The 20,903-nt window shown below is 50.4% G+C and overlaps 2 protein-coding genes across 4 annotated transcripts in view; one reads left to right on the top strand and one right to left on the bottom strand.

The window, feature by feature from the left end:
- Positions 1-20,903, top strand: part of ARRB1 (arrestin beta 1) — a 142,715-nt gene that overhangs the window by 83,107 nt on the left and 38,705 nt on the right. For 2 of the 3 annotated variants that reach the window (XM_084842332.1, XM_084842330.1), the window contains exons 1-2: positions 1,688-2,235; positions 9,539-9,569. In XM_084842332.1, coding sequence (XP_084698458.1) covers positions 2,135-2,235; positions 9,539-9,569 — 132 coding nt within the window. In that variant the 5' untranslated portion in view covers positions 1,688-2,134. Of the gene's footprint in view, positions 1-1,687; positions 2,236-9,538; positions 9,570-20,903 lie in introns of those variants that run through there. The other variant, XM_084842333.1, reaches the window with a different exon arrangement.
- LOC146349256 (stefin-C-like) lies at positions 13,029-16,603 on the bottom strand. The gene is made up of 3 exons (XM_084842334.1): positions 16,487-16,603; positions 16,046-16,147; positions 13,029-14,313 (listed from the first exon to the last, which is right to left on the bottom strand). The coding sequence occupies exons 1-3, from the start codon at positions 16,559-16,561 to the stop codon at positions 14,179-14,181; spliced, it is 312 nt and encodes a 103-aa protein (XP_084698460.1). The 5' UTR covers positions 16,562-16,603; the 3' UTR covers positions 13,029-14,178.

Raw genomic sequence — 20,903 nt, 5'->3', positions numbered from 1 at the left:
TTTCTTACTGGCAGCTGCGATCACTGTGAAATAGGCTTCTGTTGGTGCTGAAAACGGTGGGTTCAAAGGAATTGTTTAGTGTGTTGGGGCTTATTGTACTCAGTCTTTTGGGCAGGTTACTTGTCCTTTTCCATGCCTCCTATGGCAGCCATTTGTGGTGGTGCCCAGGACAGTCTTTCAAATTGCCAAATGTGCCCATGGCCCCAAGGTTTCCTGCCCCTTTCTTGGTTCTTGGCCATCACAGAGGCAAGGAAATTGCAGGCACAAGAGAGCCTGTCCTGGTTTGGAGGTGCTAACTTTATTGCACTGATCTGTGTCTCTGTGCATCGATTTTCTTGGCAATTTAACAAGCCCTGTGCTCCTGCACGCATCTACACAGTCAGCATAGCCACTCCTAGCAGCCGGCTACTCGTCCTACTGCTTCCAAACACCCCAGGGGCCTGTGTCAGTGCAAGAGACACCCGTGGATGCCCAGGCACACGCTGGGGGTGATGGTGACAGGACCAGGGTAATGTGAACTGACATTGCTGGCGCCGCCTTGGAGCGCTTCATGCTGGCAAGCTACAGCCATGGAGCAGAGGGGTCGACCTCCAAGCCGGGAGGCTGTGTTTGGCAATACGCAGCCGTCCTGCTGTGTGACCTTGGGAGACAGGGTGAAGGGCCTGGGTTCGATTCACCATAGCCCAGCGGTACAGCACTTGCTCTGCGCTGAGGAGGTCTCTGCTTCGATCCCTGATTTTTCCAGCTAAAGGGAGCTCAAGTAGCAGGTAATGGAAAAGACTCTGGGCAGCCACCACCACCAGTCAGGGTAGTGGTCACTCCCGCTCTGAAGGGGCATTGGGGAGCTGTACCCCTTGCCTCTCAGGAAGAACATCGCAGCAAGGGGAGACCATCCTGCCTCAATACATCAGCCAGAGAAGGAATGGCTGCAGGCAGCTTGTTTTGCCCTTGCCTGTCAGAAGGAACACCTATGAGAACTTTGAAACTAAGAACTGGGGTCTGAGATTTGCTTTTTTCTTCTCCCTCCCTGTCCCCTTGCCTTATGTGTCATGTCCTTTAGATTGTAAGCCTAAGGGCAGGAGCTGTCTTAACGTTAATCTTTGTGAGTCGCTCTGGGAGCCTTTTTCGACTGAAGAGTAGGTTGAAAATGGTGTAAATAAATAAATAAATACAATTAATACCAGGCTAGATGGATATAGGAAGTTTCCTCATCCTAGCTCAGACTATTGTTCTATTGTTCCCTCTAGCCCAGAGTGGCAGTGCCTCACCAGGGTCTTGGGCCGAGAGGGGGCCATTTCACAGCACTTGCTGCCTGATCCTTCTGACGGAAGATTTATTTTTTTAGATTATCTTTCCTAACTGAAGATTTCAGGGAATCATTCATTTCCCACTGTGGAAACAAGAGCAGTAGACATTTGGAAGCACCCCTAGTTCTAAAGTAATAAAGGCTCTGCTGACCATGGTGGTCACGCTCTGGCCAGTGATTAGCTGAGTCGCCCCAATTTCTCTTGCTGTCATTGGCTGTGCTGCTCTGATCTCAGAGAAGCAGAAGAGCCTAGAAAGGAAAGAATAGAAGTATGGGCCTAGCAGAGAAGGTGCTACGAAGGCATCAGGCCAAGAGAAGAAGCAGGGGGGGCTTAGGGAATTTGGATCGGGAGGAGTGGTCCAGAGGCATGAAGAGAAGACCAGAGGGAGACATCAGAGAGGCGGACTGGGAGACACAAAGAGCAGCGAGAACAGCTGTACATGATGAGCTGCAGAGCTGCAGATTCGCTGCTTGATTTGGAAACAATCAGCCATATCTTTGGCTGCAGCTGGGTCATTTGTTTTTACATTACTGGAAGCAGCTGGGCAATGTATAATAGCTGGATTTCCTTTGCGCTCTCTTTGAGGCTCAGGAAACCATTTGAACGCCTGTGTGTTGCTGTTTGCTTGTGTTCCACTCTGTGGCTGCAGTGCTTCCCCACAGATGTAGCAAGGACGGTGTGATGCCTGGAACGGTAGCCCTTGCCGTTCCAGTCACGAGCTTCTTGTGGATCTAGCGAGGTGCTCCGGAGAGCTGTGCAAGGAGACGCACTCTCGCCTTGCCTTGCCGAGTGGGCTGCGGGCTGCTCGGCTGCTGAGCCGAGTCCGGATGAAGGGGGCGCAGGGAGCTTCGGCTGACAAATCCCCTGGATGTTTCAAAGGCACAAACGGATTCTCCAGGAACATGGTTACGGAAGACTTAACGAAGCGGTAAGGGATCGCGGGGTGGCACGATCAGGCAGTGCCATGGCCAGAGCTGAGTCGAACACAACAGTTCCCCACGCAAGGAATCATAGTGCTAGTCAGGAGGATAAATTTGCCAGAGATCGGCATTTGTCCCCCTCGAGTTGCCTGGAATGCCGAGTGTAATTTTCCTCTTGCACAGCTCTCCCCGGGCGGTGAACCAGTTTTTCCTTTGGGGTTTTGTGGCCCAAAGGAGGCACTCCCTAAACCCACGCCCCCCCAATCTTAAGAAGCTCAAGCAGCACTCCTGCCCTCAGTGGTGTACCACTGCCATGCTACTGTGTCATGGGTAGTGTCTGTTGGATAGTGCCTGTGGCATCACTGGTGGCAAACAACGTGATTCTCAGCCCATGTTGTATCTCACGGTTTGGGGATTTTTTTAAAAAGGGTTTAAAAAAATCATTGGTATCTTCCTACTTAACAGCAGTCACTTATCTGTTTGAGTGGATGCGCACTTGCGTAGTTCTTTCCAAAGGAAAGAAAGTTCAAGAGCAACACTCTTCTATTTCAACATTCTTTTTTCTTTTTACTGGTATATTTTTATTTGACGGATGTCCACTCCCCTATCCTGAAGCTAGAGTGCCTATATCCAACTTAAATTTGCTTTTCGAGAAAATGGGGGAGAGAGGGAGAGATGCCATTTATCTGTGCCCATCCTTGAGGCGATTCAGGCACAGAAAAATGCACGTCTTTGTGGCGATGCTTAAGAAATCCCACGTGAACTTGCCTGTTCATTACGACCCTCATCAGAGGCTGTCTTTCGATGTCAGGCAGGTGGCAACTGGGGAATGGACTTCTTATTGGTGGTGCCCTCATTATGGAATGCTTTCTCCAGGGAGGCTGACCTGGCACTTCCCTCATTTGTGTGAAGCCACAAGGTGAAGACAGTTTTATTCTCCCAAGCTTTGGGTGGTGAATATTTGACTGCTCTGCTTGCATCTTTTTTGTTTTTTTTTGTTTTGCTGGTATTACTCTATATTGTTTTGTTGTTGGTTTCCTTTTACTGTGGCTTTAGTGTCTGGGTTTCTTTTGACATTGACACATATGTTATAAATGGATTGATTTTAACTTTTTATGGCTTGCTGTCTTGGTGAAAGTTTGTTTTTATGGAAAGGAAGCTTAGAAATGCTTCTTTAATTAAATAAAACAGTCTCTGAAAGTGATTGCCTGTTTGTGACAATGCAGTGGTGCAGAGGCCAGGAGTTGCCGAGTTTCATCTCTCCTGCTGCTGTGCAGAGAGGTGCAGCATCGCAGCATCTGTACTGCCAGCAAACCACAGATACATTTGCCAGCTCACCAGTGGAGACCATATATTTCAGTTTGGACAGTGTCTGTGTCAGGACCAAGCCTGTTCCTGTGGCTGCCAAATGAGGCAGGGGGTTGCTGCCACCCACCATCCTTCTCTCCCTCCATTTTCCCTTCCAGTGCCTGGAAGCCATGGGGAAATCCCCCTGAACTGCTTCCCGTGTTCTCTTCCAGTGCCTGGAAGCCATGGGGGAATCCCCCTTAACTGCTTCCCATGGTCCCTTTCAGGCTCCTGGTCATGCTTTCTTCTAATCTTCAGCTCCTGAAAATGCCCCAGGTCCTGTAGGAACACAAGCACATGTCCCAGTCACCACATCAACCCATCTGGCACATCCTGCCCCATCACAGCTGGAGATGAGCTAGAAGATATTCCAGTCTCCCTGGTCACTGGATTGGCATGTCCTCCCCCACAGACGTGCTGGAAAGTGCTTTGGTTTCCCCGGGAAACTCTGTCCTCTGTGCTGATCCTCAATTAATCATCCTGGCTTGTTCTTGCAGCTCTGGGATGCCACTCCTTCCACATGCTTGAATGGGGCATGATTGACCCTTCACAGCCAGCCCCAGGGCAATATGAAAGATGGGTCGGAAGGGGCTGCCATGGGACTGTACAATCTGTGCCTTGCCTTGCTCTTCGGTCACCGCAGTGTGGTGCACTCAGGAATTGCATAGCTCCCACACCAGCCCTCACTGCACATCAGTCCTGTAGGGTTTGCACTGCATCCCTGTGGCCTTCTTCTGAGTACGATCCGAGGCACTGTCTTCATCTATAAACAGTCTGGGGCCAACAGTGGAGGCTGGTGGCTCTCATATCAGTGGGGTGGTGAATCTGCTCCAGGTTTCAGTGAGAACCTGTCAGGACTCTAAAGGAGCACCTTGGATCGCTCCTTTAGAGTTCTGACTGGTTCTGACCGACATCTGGAGCAGTTTCACCCCCCCACTGACATTGGAGCCACCAGCCTCCACTGGGGGCCAAGCCATCCAAAGAAACAGCTTGTATGTTGTCCATCGCAATCTCTATCATCAGTCGAGTGCACCCCCCCCCCCGAGCGATACTGTGCATGCTCTGTGTTTAGACAGCAAAGGCGCATAGAAAGGCATTCTCTTTGGCATTCTCTTCTCCTTTGGATATCTGCTGGAGCATCTCTCAGAAAGTGAAACTTTTCTTTTGATGATCGAGATCCAGCTGGCGGAGGGGGGGCATTCTTAACTACTTGCCATGTGTCACTGTTAGTGTGAGTATATCTCTCCAGGAAGAACTAGGTGGTAGTGATGAACGGATCAGTCTATTTCCAGTGCATATCACCTTAGCACGTGTTCACTCATAAGCCTTTTCTGCTCCGTTTTTGATTTAATCTGAGACTTTAAAAAATCTGAATGAACATCTGCATTTAAGTATATATTTCTATGCATATTTTCTCTTAAAATGCGAGCCATGTTTACTCAGAAGTAAGTCACATTGAGTCCAGTGGGGTTTACTCCCAGGTAGGTGGGTATTTTATATCAAAATAGGCATTTTAAAAGACATCTTAATAGTTTTTGAGCCAAGACTTGTGTTAGAACTTTTGTGAAGTGCAAAAGCCAGTGGAAAGCTGAGTTCAGATCTAGGAGGTGCAGATCAGATCAGTTCGTACTTGGACCCTTCAGCTGCAATCCTAAGGGATTGATGCTGTATGGACAGAGGAGATGGAGCCCTCCATCTGTCCCATGCTGTGCTGGCCAGGCAGCGTGAGAAGAGCAGCAGGGGCCTTCACAGACCCCCATTCCTCTGATGGAGCTCTGAGCCCATCCAGGCCACTTCCTCACCTGGGCCAGGGCAAGGAAAGGAGAGTCTTGTGGATGCAGCATTTCCGCATCCTGTCCATTCCCTCTCCTCCCCGCTCACCAGCGTGCCTCCTTTTAGCCCTTCCTGACCTCTTCCAAGGATGCTGTTGTATCCTTGGAAGAAAAGCCACCTTGGTGCTTTCTGTGGTGGCTGGGAGAGGTGGGTGGAAATCCCCACTCAGTTTCCCCTCCTGACATGGTAGCTGTGTCTACGGCCTCGGGAGGGGAAATCCACAATATCCTATGATTCCCAGGATGTTGCTCCGGGGACCATAGGATTGCTGTCAAGCAATTCCTCCAGCACCCTTAGAAGATATTGTTCTAAGAAACACAGAACTGCCTCTGAAAATGGCAGCCTTGCATTGAGTTTACCTCCACTTGTTCTGTAAGTTGTGGTACCCCATGTCCTGGCATAATCATGCTGTACGTTTTCCCTCCCCTACCCCCTGGGCCTGTGGGAGGCAGTACTGTGGTGGGAGTGGGTGAAACACTCATGATGTGATGGGTTCAGAAGATGGATGGATGACATGTTATGAAGAGGGCAAGAGCAAACTCAACATGGGGCTACCCTGCCATGCTATCAATGAATAAACAAACAATATATAGTTTGTTTATTCATTTGTTTAGCAATATTTATGAAACACATTAAAGTCATTTCTAAGCGATATACAAAGAAACAAGGCCATCGATGGCTACTAGTCCTGATGGCTATATGCTATCTCCAGTATCAGGGCCAGTATGCTTTTGTATGCCAGTTTCTGGGGAGCATGGGCAGGAGAGTGCTGTTGTGGGACAAGCAAACATGTCCTGCTTGTGGGTTTCCCACAGGCATCTGGTCGGCCACTGTATGAATAGAGTGCTGGACTAGATGGACCTTTGGTCTGATCCAGCGTGGCTCTTCTTACATCTTCATACAGAGGACAAGATTACTTTTCCTGGGAATGCCTCTTGGAAAAGAGTTGACACCTGCCTAATTTGTAGTGCTAGGGAGTTCTAGGGAGTGGGAAGCTACAATGCTAAAGGCCCTATTCCCAGCCATGATGGACTAGACCTCCAAAATCTTGAGTGCCACCAGAAGGGAATCTCCTGAGCAACCAAACCAGCTGGTAGGGGATCAGGCGATCTTTTAAGTATCCTGGTCCTGGGTTGTTTACGGCTTTGTAAACAAGTACCCAAACCTATATATTTCTGCCCTATGTTTATGTAGGAGTTGGCTCCTGAATTGAGTTATTTTCGTCTTCCTTACCTTTTTCTTTTAGTATTGTGTCGATTTTTATTTATATAGTTAGTGCTGTTGGTGTGCATGGCATTTTACAGAGAACGAGAGGAAAGGTCCTTGCCCCAAAGGGCTTACAATCCATATTTCAATACAGGGGAGATCACAGGAAGGTGTGGGAACCAGATGCCAGGGTAAACGGGGGAAGAATTAGATTGCAAGCCATTCAGTTAAACATTTATTGACAGAAACGTTGCATAGAAAGGTAGTAAATAAATAGCTATGGAAATACTTAAAAAGTATGTGTGCTGAATCGCTCCCCTGAATCTTCAGGATAAGGTGAGCTACAGCTTAGAATGATACATTAAATGAACACTGGGGCGGGGGGGGGGCAGAATTTTTAGGTGTTCTATTCCCATTGGTAGCTGCTTGCTCCTCTCTCTCACTATACCTTTGCTTAAAAGGTCCAGGCGGTGGCAACTGAGGAACAAAAATTCCAGAGAGACAGACAGACAGACAGACAGAGAGACTGAGACATAGAGGCAGAGAGGGTTTCAAAGTTGTCCTTATTTCCGGTAGCAGTAATGAGGACTAATTGAATTGCCACTGGCACGGCATGCTCGTTTTTCTCCTGCTTGTCATTTCACCACGCTCCCGGAGAGGAGGACAAATGGAAGCGGCTGTTTGAATTTCTCATTACTACTCTGATGTGGGTGTTGTAGGAATCGTGTGCTCCTTTTTTCCTGTTGCCCCAGCTGGGGATGTCTATGTTCTATCCATCTGCAGAACTGCTGTGCTAACCCAGAATATCTACATATGTAAAGCAAACTCACTAAATTGGGTGGGGGCAATTGGTTCAGGGCTTGCATATAACAGCACACTCTGTAGTTGTGCATTTTTTTAAAAAGAAAGTTCGGAGCAAATGTTATTCCCACAGTCCACAAAAGGTGAAATGTTTGCCGGAAGGGCAAATCATTCTCTCACACACACCCCGGCCGTAGCTTTTCCATCCGTTTATTGAAATAAGTCTGAGCACATTCTCAGCATGCCCTCTTGAAGCAAAGTTTGAGAATTCCCGGATGAGGGAGAATCAGAGCTGGCATTTGAGATGCTAGCTGGGGCAGTGGGCAAGCAATTACTTGTGATGATGGCTCAGTAACCCTGGAGGGAAGCTCCAATGGTAAAAAAACCCACACAATTTCTTAGGTGCAATTGTATGCACGTTTAGACAGAAAAACTTCCCACAACCAGGGCTGGCCCTACCACTAGGCAGAGCGAGGCAGTCGCTCCAGGCAGCAGATGCTGGGAGGCAGCAGGAAAGTATTGGAGGAGAGGGCTGTGGCCCAGTGGCTTGCCTCGTGCCCCCCAAGCTAGCCTGCTGCCTTCAGATGCAGTGGAGGAAGCTGTCCCATTCCAGTATTGAAGTAAGCTTCATCTGCCAGCCCATTGGCTTTTGGGCATGGAATGGGAGGGGACGCCATCTTGTTCTTTGCCTCAGGCAGCAAAATGGCTTGGTCCAGCCCTGCCTTCAACACCTGTGCTGGCTGGGGAATGCTGGGAGTTGTTGAACATTTTTCTGTCTAAACATGCATAGGATTGTTCCCTTAACTGACTTACCGATGAAGAGTTCCGGACGTGATCGCTGTGCTTGCTTATCCAGCCAGATGCTTGCCCTTCTCATACCCCGTTCATTTTCCCTACCAGGCAGGATTGTGGTCCAGTGAAATGGCCAATGCCAGCCAGTCTCTGCACCACCCACCCCATTCTTTCCTGATATTAAGACCAGAAGACAGGCATGTCCAAGATGGGAGAAACCTAACATTCTGCTCCAACAGCTGTGTTTGTGACTGTATCCCATGTCTTCATGTCTGAAAGGGTTAAAGGCCAGAAGACCAATAGATTTGTGAGCACAGCTTCCCTCAGGCAGAGCCGCTGCAGGGCTATCAGAGCACAGGCTGGCAAAGTCCACCACTGGGCTGCTCCCTTGTGGACAATCGCTGTTCATCTTTGCTGAGCGGACGCACTAAATTATGTGGCTGCTTTGAACCACTTAAAATTGTGTTGCCTGTGCGGGGGGGCGGGGGGGGGGCTCGGCCTTGCCTTGATGTCTGTGTATGCTCTGAGTAGGGATGGGGGTGGGGATACTGCTCAGTTTGCATCTTGATGCGAACTTACCAGAAATGGACTTCCTGAATCAGTATGCGAATTGGCACACACCATTGACCTTCTGTACTTGGGCTTCTCCAGATTTCATGACGCAGTTCTCCCAACAATAAATGCATGCGTTTGGGGAAAGTGTGCTCCAAAATGTACATGTTAGGGGAAATGCATACCAATTTCTAAGTGGACTTTTTAAAACAATCACAAAAGATACAGAAATGGGGAGGAACAAACTAAAAGCTAGAAAAATGAGAATCTGAGAGAAAATATATCCATGGCTCTGAGGTACAGCTGGCTCCTGTGTGGCTGGCACTCTGTCCATCAGTTCAAGGAAGGGAGTTGACCAGGACATTCAAAGGAGTGTACCTGTCGACTGAATTGAGCCCCTCCTCTGAATTCAGTGGTGATGTTGTAAGAGGTCAGGGAATTCTGTGTGCACAAAGGGTTCCACCTTTAAAGGTGGCCAAGAAATAATTTTAGATAGATGACAGATAGGTAGATTCAGTGGAAGCTGGTGGCTCTGATGTCAGTGGGGCATTGAATCCACTCTGGGTTTCAGTCACAACTAGTCAGAACTTTAAAGAAACACCTTGGATAGCTTCTTTAGAATTCTGACTGAAACCCAGAGCGGATGCACTGCCCCACTGACATCGGAGCCACCAGCCTCCAGTGGATAGATTTGTGTACCTGTTAACAACTGCTGAATTGGAGCAAGGAACACCTCTTACGATGTTCACTCACCTTTTTCTTTCCCTCCTTGTTTTGCAGAGTGTTCAAGAAGGCCAGCCCCAACGGGAAGGTAAGCTGAACTTCTTTGTTGATTCTTTGTATTTCTTTGGTGTGAGGAAGGGGGAGGGAAGTCAGTAAAATGGAAAATGGTCTGCAGTATTTATTTTTAAAATCATTTATGTGCTGTCTTTTGGTCCTCAAAAGGGGCCTCAATGTGGCTTACAACATTAAAACAACAATTGAATTGTTAAAAACAAACAAAAAACAGAGCATTTAAGCAAGCCAATAAAACAGATCCACAAGCAGGTGGGAATTAAAATAGGTAAAAGGCCTGGTGGTGCAGGAAGGTCTGAGCCACCTTAGGAAGGGGTGTTCATGTGCTTTTCAACCCTAATGTGGCTCTGCTGTTTTGACGTATAGACCTGCTGCCGTCACAGTACTTCTTTCTAGCCTAGCCCTTCGCACCATGGCTGTGCCAGCTTTGTTCCCTCGAATCCTGATTTCGGTGGTAGAGCATCTGTTTTGCCTGCAAAGGGTCCCAGGTTCAACCCATGCTGTCTCCCATTAGACGGTTCCCAGACAGCAGGGCAGGGAAAGTCTCGTGATGAACTTCTGCCAGTAAGACGACACAGACAGTCCTGGGTTACATGGGCTGACTCAGCAGAAGGCTGGTTCATGTGAATCTCATGTCAAAGACTGCATTTTGAAAATCCCAGGTCCAAATGGGAAGCATTTTCCTTCTTATGCATGTTAACCCAATGGCTTTCCAAGTTACAGGGGAGGGGCATAGCTCTGTGGTACAGCATCTGCTGGTGTGCAGAAGGGAAGTCCTTGGCATCTCCAGTTAGAAGGATCATGTAAATACAGGTCCATCTAGACCAGCATGGCCAGGCAGAGCAGGCAATACTGGGCTAGATGGACCTGTGGCCTTAATCAGTCAAAGCCTGCTTCATTGAGAGCCAGTGTGGAATAGTTGTTAGAGTGTGGTTAGTGGGACTTGGAAGATCTGGGTTCTAGTCCCCACTTGGCCATGAAGCTTCATGGGTGACTTTGGGCCAGTCACTGACTCTCAGCCTAACCTATGTCACAGGGTTTTTGTGAGGATAAAATGGAAAGGAAGGAGTCCATGTGGACTGCCTTGGGCTTCTTGGAGGAAAGGCAGGATGTAATCGTAACTTGTCCCAGTCCAGGGGGAGCGATAGCCTGTGACACCAATTCTGAGTCAGACAGGGGTTCTGTGGAGCCAGGCGCAGCCATGGGAAGCCAGGCCCCTGAGAATTCAGTGCTGCCAGGCCTCCCACCTGGTTATGAGCCAGGAGGGAGTGAGACTCAGGATGCTGATATGGCCTGTCTTCCACAGCTGAGAGACCTGACCTTGACAGAGGCCTCTGCTTTTTGACCAGGGATGGCTTCCATGGGAACGAGGTAGCAGGGAGAGGACTTTGCAGGAGAGCAGGCTTCTGGGGTGTGTCCTAAGGTGCGTCGTCAACGGAAGAAGATGGAACGGAGGTGCCTGGCGAGGCACAGCACGTGTTTGTGAGATAGGTTTCCCTGCCAGGATAGAATGTCTGGCAGTGCTCTTTAGCGGCCGCTCCCTGTATTTAAACGAGAGCAAGCGGCGGCAGAGGTTGCTGGAAGCAATGTCTTTGTGACCTGGAAAGCTTCCTGCTTTAACCGGAACTTTAAACTCGTTTGGATTTATTCTGTGAGCTGAACCCAAGGCTGATTGGGTCTTTTGTTGAGATGCTCATAAACTGATCCTGGTCAAGGCGCTATGTTGCAATCTGTTATCCGCGGACCTTTATTGGGACTGCAAAGGCTTAAAGCTACTTACTGGAATTATGGCACTGAAAGCTTTACTGAAACTCAGGCCTCAGTATTGGGAAGTCAGTGCTTGACACTGCCAGGCAGAGCAGGCAGTACTGGGCTAGATGGACCCGTGGCCTTAGTCAGTCAAAGGCTGCTTCATTGAGGCCCAGCGTGGTGTAGCGGGTCTAGTGTTAGACTGGGACTCCGGAAACGTGGGTTCTAGCCTTCACTCGCCCGTGAAACTCATTGGGTGACTTTGGACCATCACTGACTCTCAGCCTAACTTACCTCACAGAGTTGTTGGGCGGATAAATGTAGAGGAGGAGGATCATGTACCCTACCTTGGGCTCCTCAGAGGAAAGGCAGGATATAATAAATAAACAAGTTGTGAAATCTGCACTCGAGGGTCAGTGAATCCAAAGTGAATAAGCCAGTAGCATACGGGTTAGCAAGTCTGAGCAAGAGTTCCACATTTAGAAGTTTTGCCTTGAGTTCAAGGGCAGGGCTAAAATGGGGAGGCGATTTTGGCATGCCAGCAGCAGCGGGTGGAAGTTCAGGGAGGCCGGGTGGCTTTTTCGGTGGGTGTGCTGCCGTGGCCTCTTCAGTGAACTCAGTGGCAACAGTGGTGTTGAGGGATTTCTTCCCAGCTGGCAGCCCCCTTTTCCTCCCAGAATGCCCATTCTGGGGGGTAGGGGAATGGTGGCCGGCACTGATGGCCACCATTTGTTTTTGATGGCCACTATCTCCACTCCCCCCCGCCCATCCTCTGGAATTCTGTGATTTCTGAGGCATTCTGAGAAAAAATGGCTGCTCTTTTGAGAAATGAAGGAAGCAGCAGCAGAAAAGAAACAGGATGTGTGTCTGTTTAAATGTGTCGTAATGCACCTTTTCAAAAAAGGCAATGCCACCAAACCATCATTTTCTTTTGAAAATGGTACAGGTTAATATGGAGGACAGGTAACGTGGAGGCGGGGCTTGCAGCTTGGAGGCGTGGCCTGGGTGGGTGGCGTCACTTTCAGATGAAATAACTTGAAGAAACAGTTTCTACTACACAAGAAAGGTACATCTGTATTGAGAAGGGGGAACGTGCATTCAACCTGCCCCCTGCTGCACCTGATGAGCCATCTCCATGAGCAGTCAGACTCTTCCCCAACCTGGTGCTCTCCAGATATGTTGAACTATGACTACTAGCAGCCCCCAGCCGGCATTTGGGAATTTGCAGACATTTCTGGGGAGGGGGGAAGCGTGCTCCTGCTCATGCTTGTGATTTTGAATGGGACACGCTTGCATGATTTGCAAACAGAAACGAAGCTCTTGGACATCCCTACTGAATTGCACCTAAGAACTGGCATTTGGGACCAAGATCTGGTCTGGCACAGAGGCTTCTGATGTCCCAGCATTTCCCCTCTTTATTGAGTCTCCATCTTTCTCCTACTGCCCAGCAACCGATGAATCGGAGTACGGTTCTCTCCATCTTTCGCCCCGCCAGCAGGCTAAGTGCCTTTCTGCCAGCTCCCTTTCATCGGAGGCAGCCACTCTGATGCTGACAGAGAGAGTGCCAGCAAGAAGCAGCTAAGTGAGCCTGCCGCTGCCTCGCCCGACCCCAGTATGCTTCCCACTGAGTTCCTGTAAGAGGGGGGATGCAGGTTCAGATTGGCCCAGGGAAGACGGTCAAGGGCTGAAGGAGTTGCTTTGCAAACTCAGCAAGGCCAGGGAGATTGCTTTCAACATTTTAATGATTCAGTTTTGCAATGGAAAGAGAAGACTCCGTTGGCCAGCACTCCCTGACTCTTGCCATTGTGCTGCCTCGACTCTGATATTGCTGGATCAAAATGGTAAAGTTTCATTTTTATTTTTAGGAGTGTTAAAGGAATTTGAAATAAGGGACATGAGCTACTCCACAGCATGACTCTGCCAGAGAAGGGAGGTGGGCGTGGAAAACCCCACGCATTTTGCAACCCAAAAAACCCTTATTTTTGTAACTCCGTGCCAAGAGGATAACGTTTGGCTAAGACTGCCACATTTCTCTTGAGTGTTTCCTCTCCTGGTTCAGCTCCTTTTGATTTGTTAGAATCTTGAATTTGCTACCCTTTCCTCTGGCAGGGCAGCTGCAACTTTAGCGGCTGGCAAGACAGAAATTCAGCCAGAAGTTCAGCTGATGCACCTTCACCTCACCACGGCAATGCAGTGTTGGAGAAGGATCACCTGCTGGAGTTCTGCTTGTGGGGCAGCCATTAAGGAGCCTGGCCGGGGAGGCAGGGTTATCCCTAAGATGGAGCCTTGGTCTGATCCAGCAGGGCTCTTCCCTGGCTTGCTTGCTCACTGGCGTAAGCTCTCCGCCTGCCAGGCGAGCAAGCGGTAGCAGTGGTGAGAAAGAGGAGGAGGAACAAAGGCAGGTAGTGAGAATGGGGTGAAAAGAGAGGCTTTGTATGCGAGGGGGCATCGAGGGTGTCTTGCCCAAGGGTCTCCCGGACCTGGAGCTGGCGTTCCACCCGCTCCTCCAGTGAGAGGAAGAGAGCGAGGACAGTGCCCCCCCCCCCCGGTGCTGGAGTCTCCTGCTGTGCTTTGTGGTGAGCCTGGTCCTGCCCTTGATTCTCTGTAGGTGGAGGGACTGTTGCATGCAAAGGGCGGCTTGGTGGAGCGCCTGTGCCTGAACACCTGGGGGGAGATTCTCTGACAATTGGCAGAGGGGTAGCAGCAGCGGCAGCAGCTCTGTTAGTTTGTTGCAGCAAAAACACAGAATGTCTTGCTTTGAGAGTAACACATTTATTGTGGCATCAGCTTTTGTGGACGACACGCAGGTGTAAATGCATCTGATAAATTCCTTTTATTGACGCGCCTTGCCTCCCTGCAGAGAGGTCCCTCTGTGGCTAGAAGGTGACGATGGGGTCATTCTTGATCTTGCCCAGTTGGTACCTAGAGAGCTCAACTCTGCCCCCATAACATGGGAGGGCCTGGAACACCCACAGGTGGGCATGGTCTCTCTCGCCACCACCATGTCGGACCTGTGTGGTGGAAGCAACAGGGGAGAAGGACATCACAAGCTGGGACCGGTCAGCGGGGCCGTTCCTCAACAGAATTCCACTTCTAAACAGATATGGGGGTGTCGCCTGCCTAGAAGCCGGGTTTGCCCTCCTGGGAACCACAGCTGAGCGGGAACTTGCAGATCCTCTGCTCATGGATGGTCAGCCATGTTCCCATCGCCATTGTTACTTAAGGTGGTCCAGGCTGGAGCTCAGAAATCAGGTTCTTGGAAAAAATTAAGCAGCATTCACAGGACCTTCCCCAAAATGCTAGAACCCCCCCCCATTACCTTGCCACCCCAGTAAGCCCATGTCCACACTTAGAATTCCAACCACAAAAGGCAACTGTTTGAGTGTCTGAAGTTGATATCATGCAGGACCAGCCATTTCCAGAACTGCTTCTTTAATCTGAGCAAGATGGAATGCCCCCTACTGGCAGGGCTTGGAGCCCCCAGAGGTGGGGAGCTGGATATGTAGATGGGCAGCCGGGGGGGGGGGATTTCTGCCTGTCCCGGAGTTTCCTCTCTCCCACATGCTGCCCACACCCCCTGCTTGGCAGGGGGAACTCACCGCTCAGTGTGGCTTGTCCTCCCTGGACCTTCCTCACCTCCTAAATGAGCCCCTGGCTAGGAACATCAGAAGCTGCTTCCTACAAAGTCAGGCCTGCAGTCCATCTAGCTCAGCACTGTTGACACTGGCTAGCAGCCATGACTCTCCCTCCAGGGCTTCAGGTAGAGGAGGGTCTTTCCTAACCCCCAAGAGACTGAAGCTGGATCCTTCTGCTTCCCCTTGGTGGAAAAAATGTTCCACAGAATGCTGCAGAGAGGCAGCACCCGGAGGAAGCCCTGCACACCCTTCCCTCGTGTGGACTCTGCTGCGTGCACGGCATCCCTGCCGGCTGTTGTACTGAGGGGGAGGGGCTGCAGCTCAGTGCTTGAGCGCCTGTGTGGAGCACAGCAGGCCCCACGTTCGATCCCCAGCAGCATCTCCAGGTGGGGCTAGGAAGCAGTCCTGCCTGAAACCCTGGAAAGCCATGGCTGCCAGTCGGCATTGACAGTAGTGGGCTAGGTAGGCCAAGGGTCTGACCCAGTAGAAGGCAGCTTCCGATGTTTCTGTGTTCCCACCCAGCCTGCCCCAGGGGAACTGTGGAAGAAACCCACCGCCTGGTGCTCTTCCCCCACCTGACGGAACATCCTGGAAGTGGGGAAAGGGCACTAAGAGTGGGGGGAGGGGAGCTGGCTGGCGTGTGGAGTCCTCCAACACAAGACACAGGTGTGCCAAGAGGAGCTGCTAGAAAGAGGGACAGGATGGGATGGAGAGCACCTGTGTCTTTCCCAAGATCATAGGAGATCATAGATCATAGAATCATAGGGTTGGAAGGGGCCTACAAGACCGTAGAGTCCAACCCCCTGCTCAGTGCAGGAAGCCTGATTCCTGGCTGGTCTCCCCTCCAAGTACTAACTGGGGCTGACCCTGCTTAGCTTCTGAGACCAGCCAAAGTGGCACCTCAAGAAGAAGAAGCACGAGCCCTTGCACTTCCCGAGGGTGGTTCCCAATGGCCTGAGGTGGCTAAGGGAGAGAATCAGGTCCTTGCTTGGGCACAGGAGGGAGATTGTGGCATGTTTCCAGGACAGGAGTAGGCTGGGTCTCTCCCCCCGCCCTGCCCCGGCCAGAGGTTTGGGCCTGCTTGGCTACCCCCACTCCGGCCACTGACCTTGATGATGTAGTTCATGCCAGCAACCACCTGCTGACGGAACGAAACTGCCTCGAACACGGAGTATTTCGCGTTCTCCTTCTCTTCCAACTGGCTCTTCACCTGGAGGGCAGGAAGGAGGCTGGTTCTTATGACGCACAGAGCAGGAAAGGACTTGGGGGTCTGAGCCTCAAGGGCGGGTGGAGATGGGTAGAAGAGAGTTTGGCCACAAGAGACCCTGGAGCTTCTCTGGGCCACGGGAAACATGTGCATCCCAGGGGATGCGCTTGGGCCTAGACTGAGTTCCCTCATGCCCCTGAAGCTCGGAGAAACCTCATTTCCATTTGCTGGCCTTTGATCCGACTTTTGGGGACCCAGATGGGTTAGAAGAGGAAAAGCCCTGCTGGCACAGGCAAAGAACCTCTCCCCACATCTGTGGGGAGTAGGGGAGGAGTTCCTCACCTGGTTAGCGATTGCCTGAACTTCAGAAGTGGCTGGTTTGGTTTCAGAGAATCCTCCTACCATTCGGTCAGCCATGTCTCTTCGGTGTTTGGCCTCAAGCTGCTTTCAGTTTTGAACAACACTGGCAGGCAGAGGGGAGTTTTCAATCTGTGGGAGGTGTGTCATGCTGCCATCATGTGAGGGAGAACTTGCACATTCCTGTTCTGCTGTTTCTGTGCCCTTGGCTGGAAGAGGAGGAGGAAGCTGAGCCAGCTGGGACAGTTCCTGGCCTTGTTGCAATGGGAAGTAGGGTTGTCAGAGGAACCTGTCCAGAGGGTGGAGCTCGCTGAGCTGTAGTCAGCTCGGTCCCTGGACTTTGGCTTGCTTTCCTGCAAGCTGACTCAGCTCAACAAAAGAAGATGTTTTGCAGGCTGACTCTCAAAACAGCCAGCAAACATCTCCTTCCCTCCAGCATCTGCGGCAAGGACCCATCAGCTGCCCTGGCCTTCAAGATCTGTCGCCGGGCAAGGCTGTTTATCCGGAGTTGTTTTTCTCCAGATGCTCTGCAGCCGGAGGTCTGAGTCACACCGCTGTCTCCCGAGCCGGAGTGCTCAAAATGTGATTGAGATGGAGGCTTATTTAATAACCTAATTGGATGAACTGTGGGGTCAGGGAGCTAATGAGCAGCGCCTGGGATTCCAGCGACTCTGCAGAAGCCACAATGGTTGCCCTGGAACTTAGGGTGGGGTGTGGAGGCAGGGGTCAGGGGAACAGGGCAAGCAGGCACACCAGAGGAGGGCAGCTGGGCTCCGGGAGCTTTAATAGAGCAGGGGATTTTACTGGGGACAGCTGCTCATGCAGGAGGGAGAAAAGCTAGGCTTTTCTTCTCTGTAGCTTGGTGTCGGGGCACCCGTCATGCCTTGTACATTATTCTCACCGGGAGATCCCATGGAGCACATCTACTTCTGCTCTAAGGCAGGCAAAGATCATCTCTCTCTCATCCGACATGCCTCCTCTGCAGCTTGTCGTGGTGTGAATGTGCCAGGAAGCTGCCAGTCCTCCGCCGTGGTAAATGCAGAAGTGCCGGTGCTCACCATCACTGCCCCCGCAGCCACGCCCCCAAGGAGAGACCAACAATTTGGGCAGCGGTGATGATCCAGATCAAGAAACTATTTCTAGCCGTTTCCATCTCCCCCAGGAAACTGACTTTTGTAGAGCTAGTGGGTCTAATGGTCCATTCAGGGCCAAGCACCCCAACACACGTTGCATCGCAACGGGGAACCATACACTGTTGCTGGGAAAATCCGTCTGCCAGCCCAGCTACTGTCAAGACTGCAGCCAAGCTCACGGGGAACAGGGAGGTCTGAGGGGGCTGGCAGGTGATGTCAGCATCCCCGAGAATCAAGTGCTGGTGCTGTGTCGCTCCGAGCCCTGGCTCCTCTGTCTCACTGTTCTCAGGATTTGCGGGGGCGGGGGGGGGGATTATGCAGGGAGCGAGGGTGTTCCAGTGATTTGGGAGTATGGGGTGTGAGCTGAAAGTTTTCGGGATTCTCAGTATTTGGGAAAGGGGATATAGGAAGATGCCCTGAAATCTCCCCCCGCCCCCGCTCCCGCTCCTGTTTATTGCCTTGGTGCGCCTCCCTCCGCTGGCAGCTGTGACACTCTTCTAGGTGGCTTCCATTCTGCCCTCCCCCCAACAAGCACCCTTGGAATTAAACGGTGTAAATTCCGCATCTCCTTTCCTGTGGGTGGGGGGTAGCCTCATTTCCTGGGTGCTTGTGGGGGCCAAGGACTGTCACCCGTTGCCAAGAGGAATGTCACCACTGCCACTGGTAAGCCTCCTTTTGGAGCCTCTTCGACAATCATTTTCCCCCTGCCTCATTTTGCCATGTGTAAATGTTGAGCCAGGATGCAGCCCTATTCAGATGTTTTTCTCTCTCCGTGCCATCCCAGACTCTTCCTACCATCATGACTTTACCTCCTCCCTCCCTGGATATCACAGCCAAGCATTGTTGGTCTTGGGGACTGAGGGTAAGGTGTGGGCCTGCTGGGCTTGGTGGAGCATCCCAGAGGCTAAATGAAGGAGGCTGAAAGGAGCAATTCCTGAATTGCACTTTAACTAGAAGAATTTGTAAAATTAATTCCAGAACTGGAACATGCGTAGTTTTCCATTCGCTTCAGTCTTTCCCCCCTCTAGATTAACAATGTGCATGTTGCCCGCATTTTTGGAACAGTTCAGAAAAGCAATCTGGTGATGGTATGAATGAACAGATTCAAACAGATTCTTGCATGACAAATCTGTTCGTGCCGTGTTTACCAAACCCTCAGGCTAAAAAACCCCCTCAACTTAATTAAATGTACAGTCACATCAAGCTTGTTTTTTGTTTTGTTTTTTACGTAATATTGCCATTTCACATTTGCGCATTGTTAATGTGTGGATCTCTGTGTGTGTTGGTGGGATGGGGGCAGTGGGGAAGGCATGAGTGAGCTGAAAGTTGCACCAGACTGTGTACGTAGCACTCCATACAAAATTCAGAAATTACATTCATTGAGAATTCCTAATGTATTGGTTCTCCCTTGGCATCAAGGCCAGGTAATTCAAAACTTCATGAACCAAGGAAGAAATCTGGAAGAGAAGAATTTTGGAAGCATCCCCAGGTTTTGCATAGCTTTGTGGGAGAGCACATGATTTGCATGTGGAAGGCCCCGGGTTCAGTCCCTGGCACTGCCAAATAAAGGATCCCAATTAGCAAGGCCAGACAAAACCCTGGCCAGAGACCCTGGAGAGGCGCTTCCTGTCACAGTAGGTAATACTGGGCTAGATGGACCCATGGTCTGACTCAGGATAAGACAGCCTCACATGGATGGGCAGTAGTTGCACTGTGGTTAGGGACATGCTTTCTGCACATGACCAGAGGCACTCTCTTCAAGCATTCAGTGCCTGTGGGTACCAAAAGTGTGACAGGGCCAAAGCACATGCACTGAGTTAGCCCCACCCCTTCAACATATGCTGGCCACACATCCCAGCAACGCGTGATTAGCACACGTGCATTTTCACTTACTGGTTGATGGTGAGTGCCTGAACAGGGCTTTTCTCTTTTACAAATTGTCACTGGATATGTTTCAGGGTGGGCTCTGGCACTTAAAATAGGTTCTAGGGGCTGAGGTTAAGCTATTTGATTGGGTGATGCTCAGAGGAAGGACAAAAAGGTAGGGGTGTGTGTGTGTGTGTGTGTGAGAGAGAGAGAGAGAGAGAGAGAGAGAGAGAGAGAGAGAGAGGATAATGGACATTTATTTATTTTATTTATTATTACATTTATATCCCATCTTGTTTTCCTCCGCCTTGTCTCCATTTTATCCTCACAACAACCTTGTGAGGTAGGTTAGGCTGACAGTCTGGGACTGGCCCAAAATCACCAAGTGGGCTTCATGGCAAGTGGGGACTTGAGCCTGGGCCTCCCAAGTCCCGGTGCAGCCCTCTAGCCACTACACCACGCAGGCGCAGAACTGTAGCAGAGGGCGAGCAAGCGCAGTATGTCGACGTGGCTGAAAGGGGGTAGACAAATGTAAGCAAGTCTGGAAAATGTGGGAGAATGTGGCAAAGGAGGTGTGCATAAATTAATGAAGGCAAAGGGAAAGGTGCACTTAGCAGAGAGAAGCGATGGCTGACAAATGCCAAGGAAGATGGCGGACAAGACACTGTGTGTGAAAGAGCGAGTCAAAGTGTGGGCGGCTGCTGTTATTAATTTTGAAAGTGCTTCAGAACCAAGCCTTGTGCAATAAATTAGCGACAGCCCTGGTTGCTTACAGCTTAATAGAGAAACAAGATAGGGAAGGGAGTTGGCAAAAGGCCAACGTAAAGGCCAGGAAAATAAAACTGATGGAGGTGTTCTGCTCTGAGGAGGCGGTGGCGGCAGGGGATTCCAGACCTCCAGGATAACAACTGAAAAAGGTTGCAAGGCAGAGAGAACAAATGAGACTTTGGATTTAACAAGAAGCAAAGGACCACTGAACATAAACAACCACTGGAACATAAACAAGCAAAGCGGGTGTAAAGGGATTAGAGAGCAGAAAGAAAAGCAGAAGCCAGAGCATTTAGAAGCTGACCAAGAAGTTTAAATTGAATCTAGCAGGGAAACTGGGGCAGGGGGAGGGTGCAGGTAAAATACTGCAGAGCAGGAAGAAGAAGAGCGAAAAATGAGTAAACAAGAGGCACGGGATGCCAAGCAAACCAGAAGTTTTAAAACAGAGGAACGCAGCTGACGATAAGAAAGAGGAAGTGGGGTTAGAAGGGCATTTACGAGCATAAGATGAGCAAGTGTGTGTTAGTGCTAAAGATAAACCAGGATGTTGTCTCAGACACTGTGCGCGTGTGGTGTTGCAAAGTCAGATGATAATATGTCACATGGAAACTGCATGTGTTTGTGTGAACGCGTGT

Source organism: Heloderma suspectum, chromosome 3 (genome assembly GCF_057233095.1).
Source record: "Heloderma suspectum isolate Gila_16-S chromosome 3, 16-S_ref, whole genome shotgun sequence".
NCBI classification, from domain to species: domain Eukaryota; kingdom Metazoa; phylum Chordata; class Lepidosauria; order Squamata; family Helodermatidae; genus Heloderma; species Heloderma suspectum.
The sequence above is the reverse complement of the archived record's forward strand: the minus strand, read 5'-3'. Positions and strand labels throughout refer to the sequence as shown.

Bases quoted from the DNA above. Each gene is read 5' to 3' on its own strand.
- LOC146349256 (XM_084842334.1), bottom strand. From the start codon at position 16,561: ATGGCTGACCGAATGGTAGGAGGATTCTCTGAAACCAAACCAGCCACT. The intron at 16,148-16,486 runs GTGAGGAACTCC...CCTGCCCTCCAG, and splicing joins TTCAGGCAATCGCTAACCAG to GTGAAGAGCCAGTTGGAAGA. The intron at 14,314-16,045 runs GTCAGTGGCCGG...TCCACCACACAG, and splicing joins GCATGAACTACATCATCAAG to GTCCGACATGGTGGTGGCGA.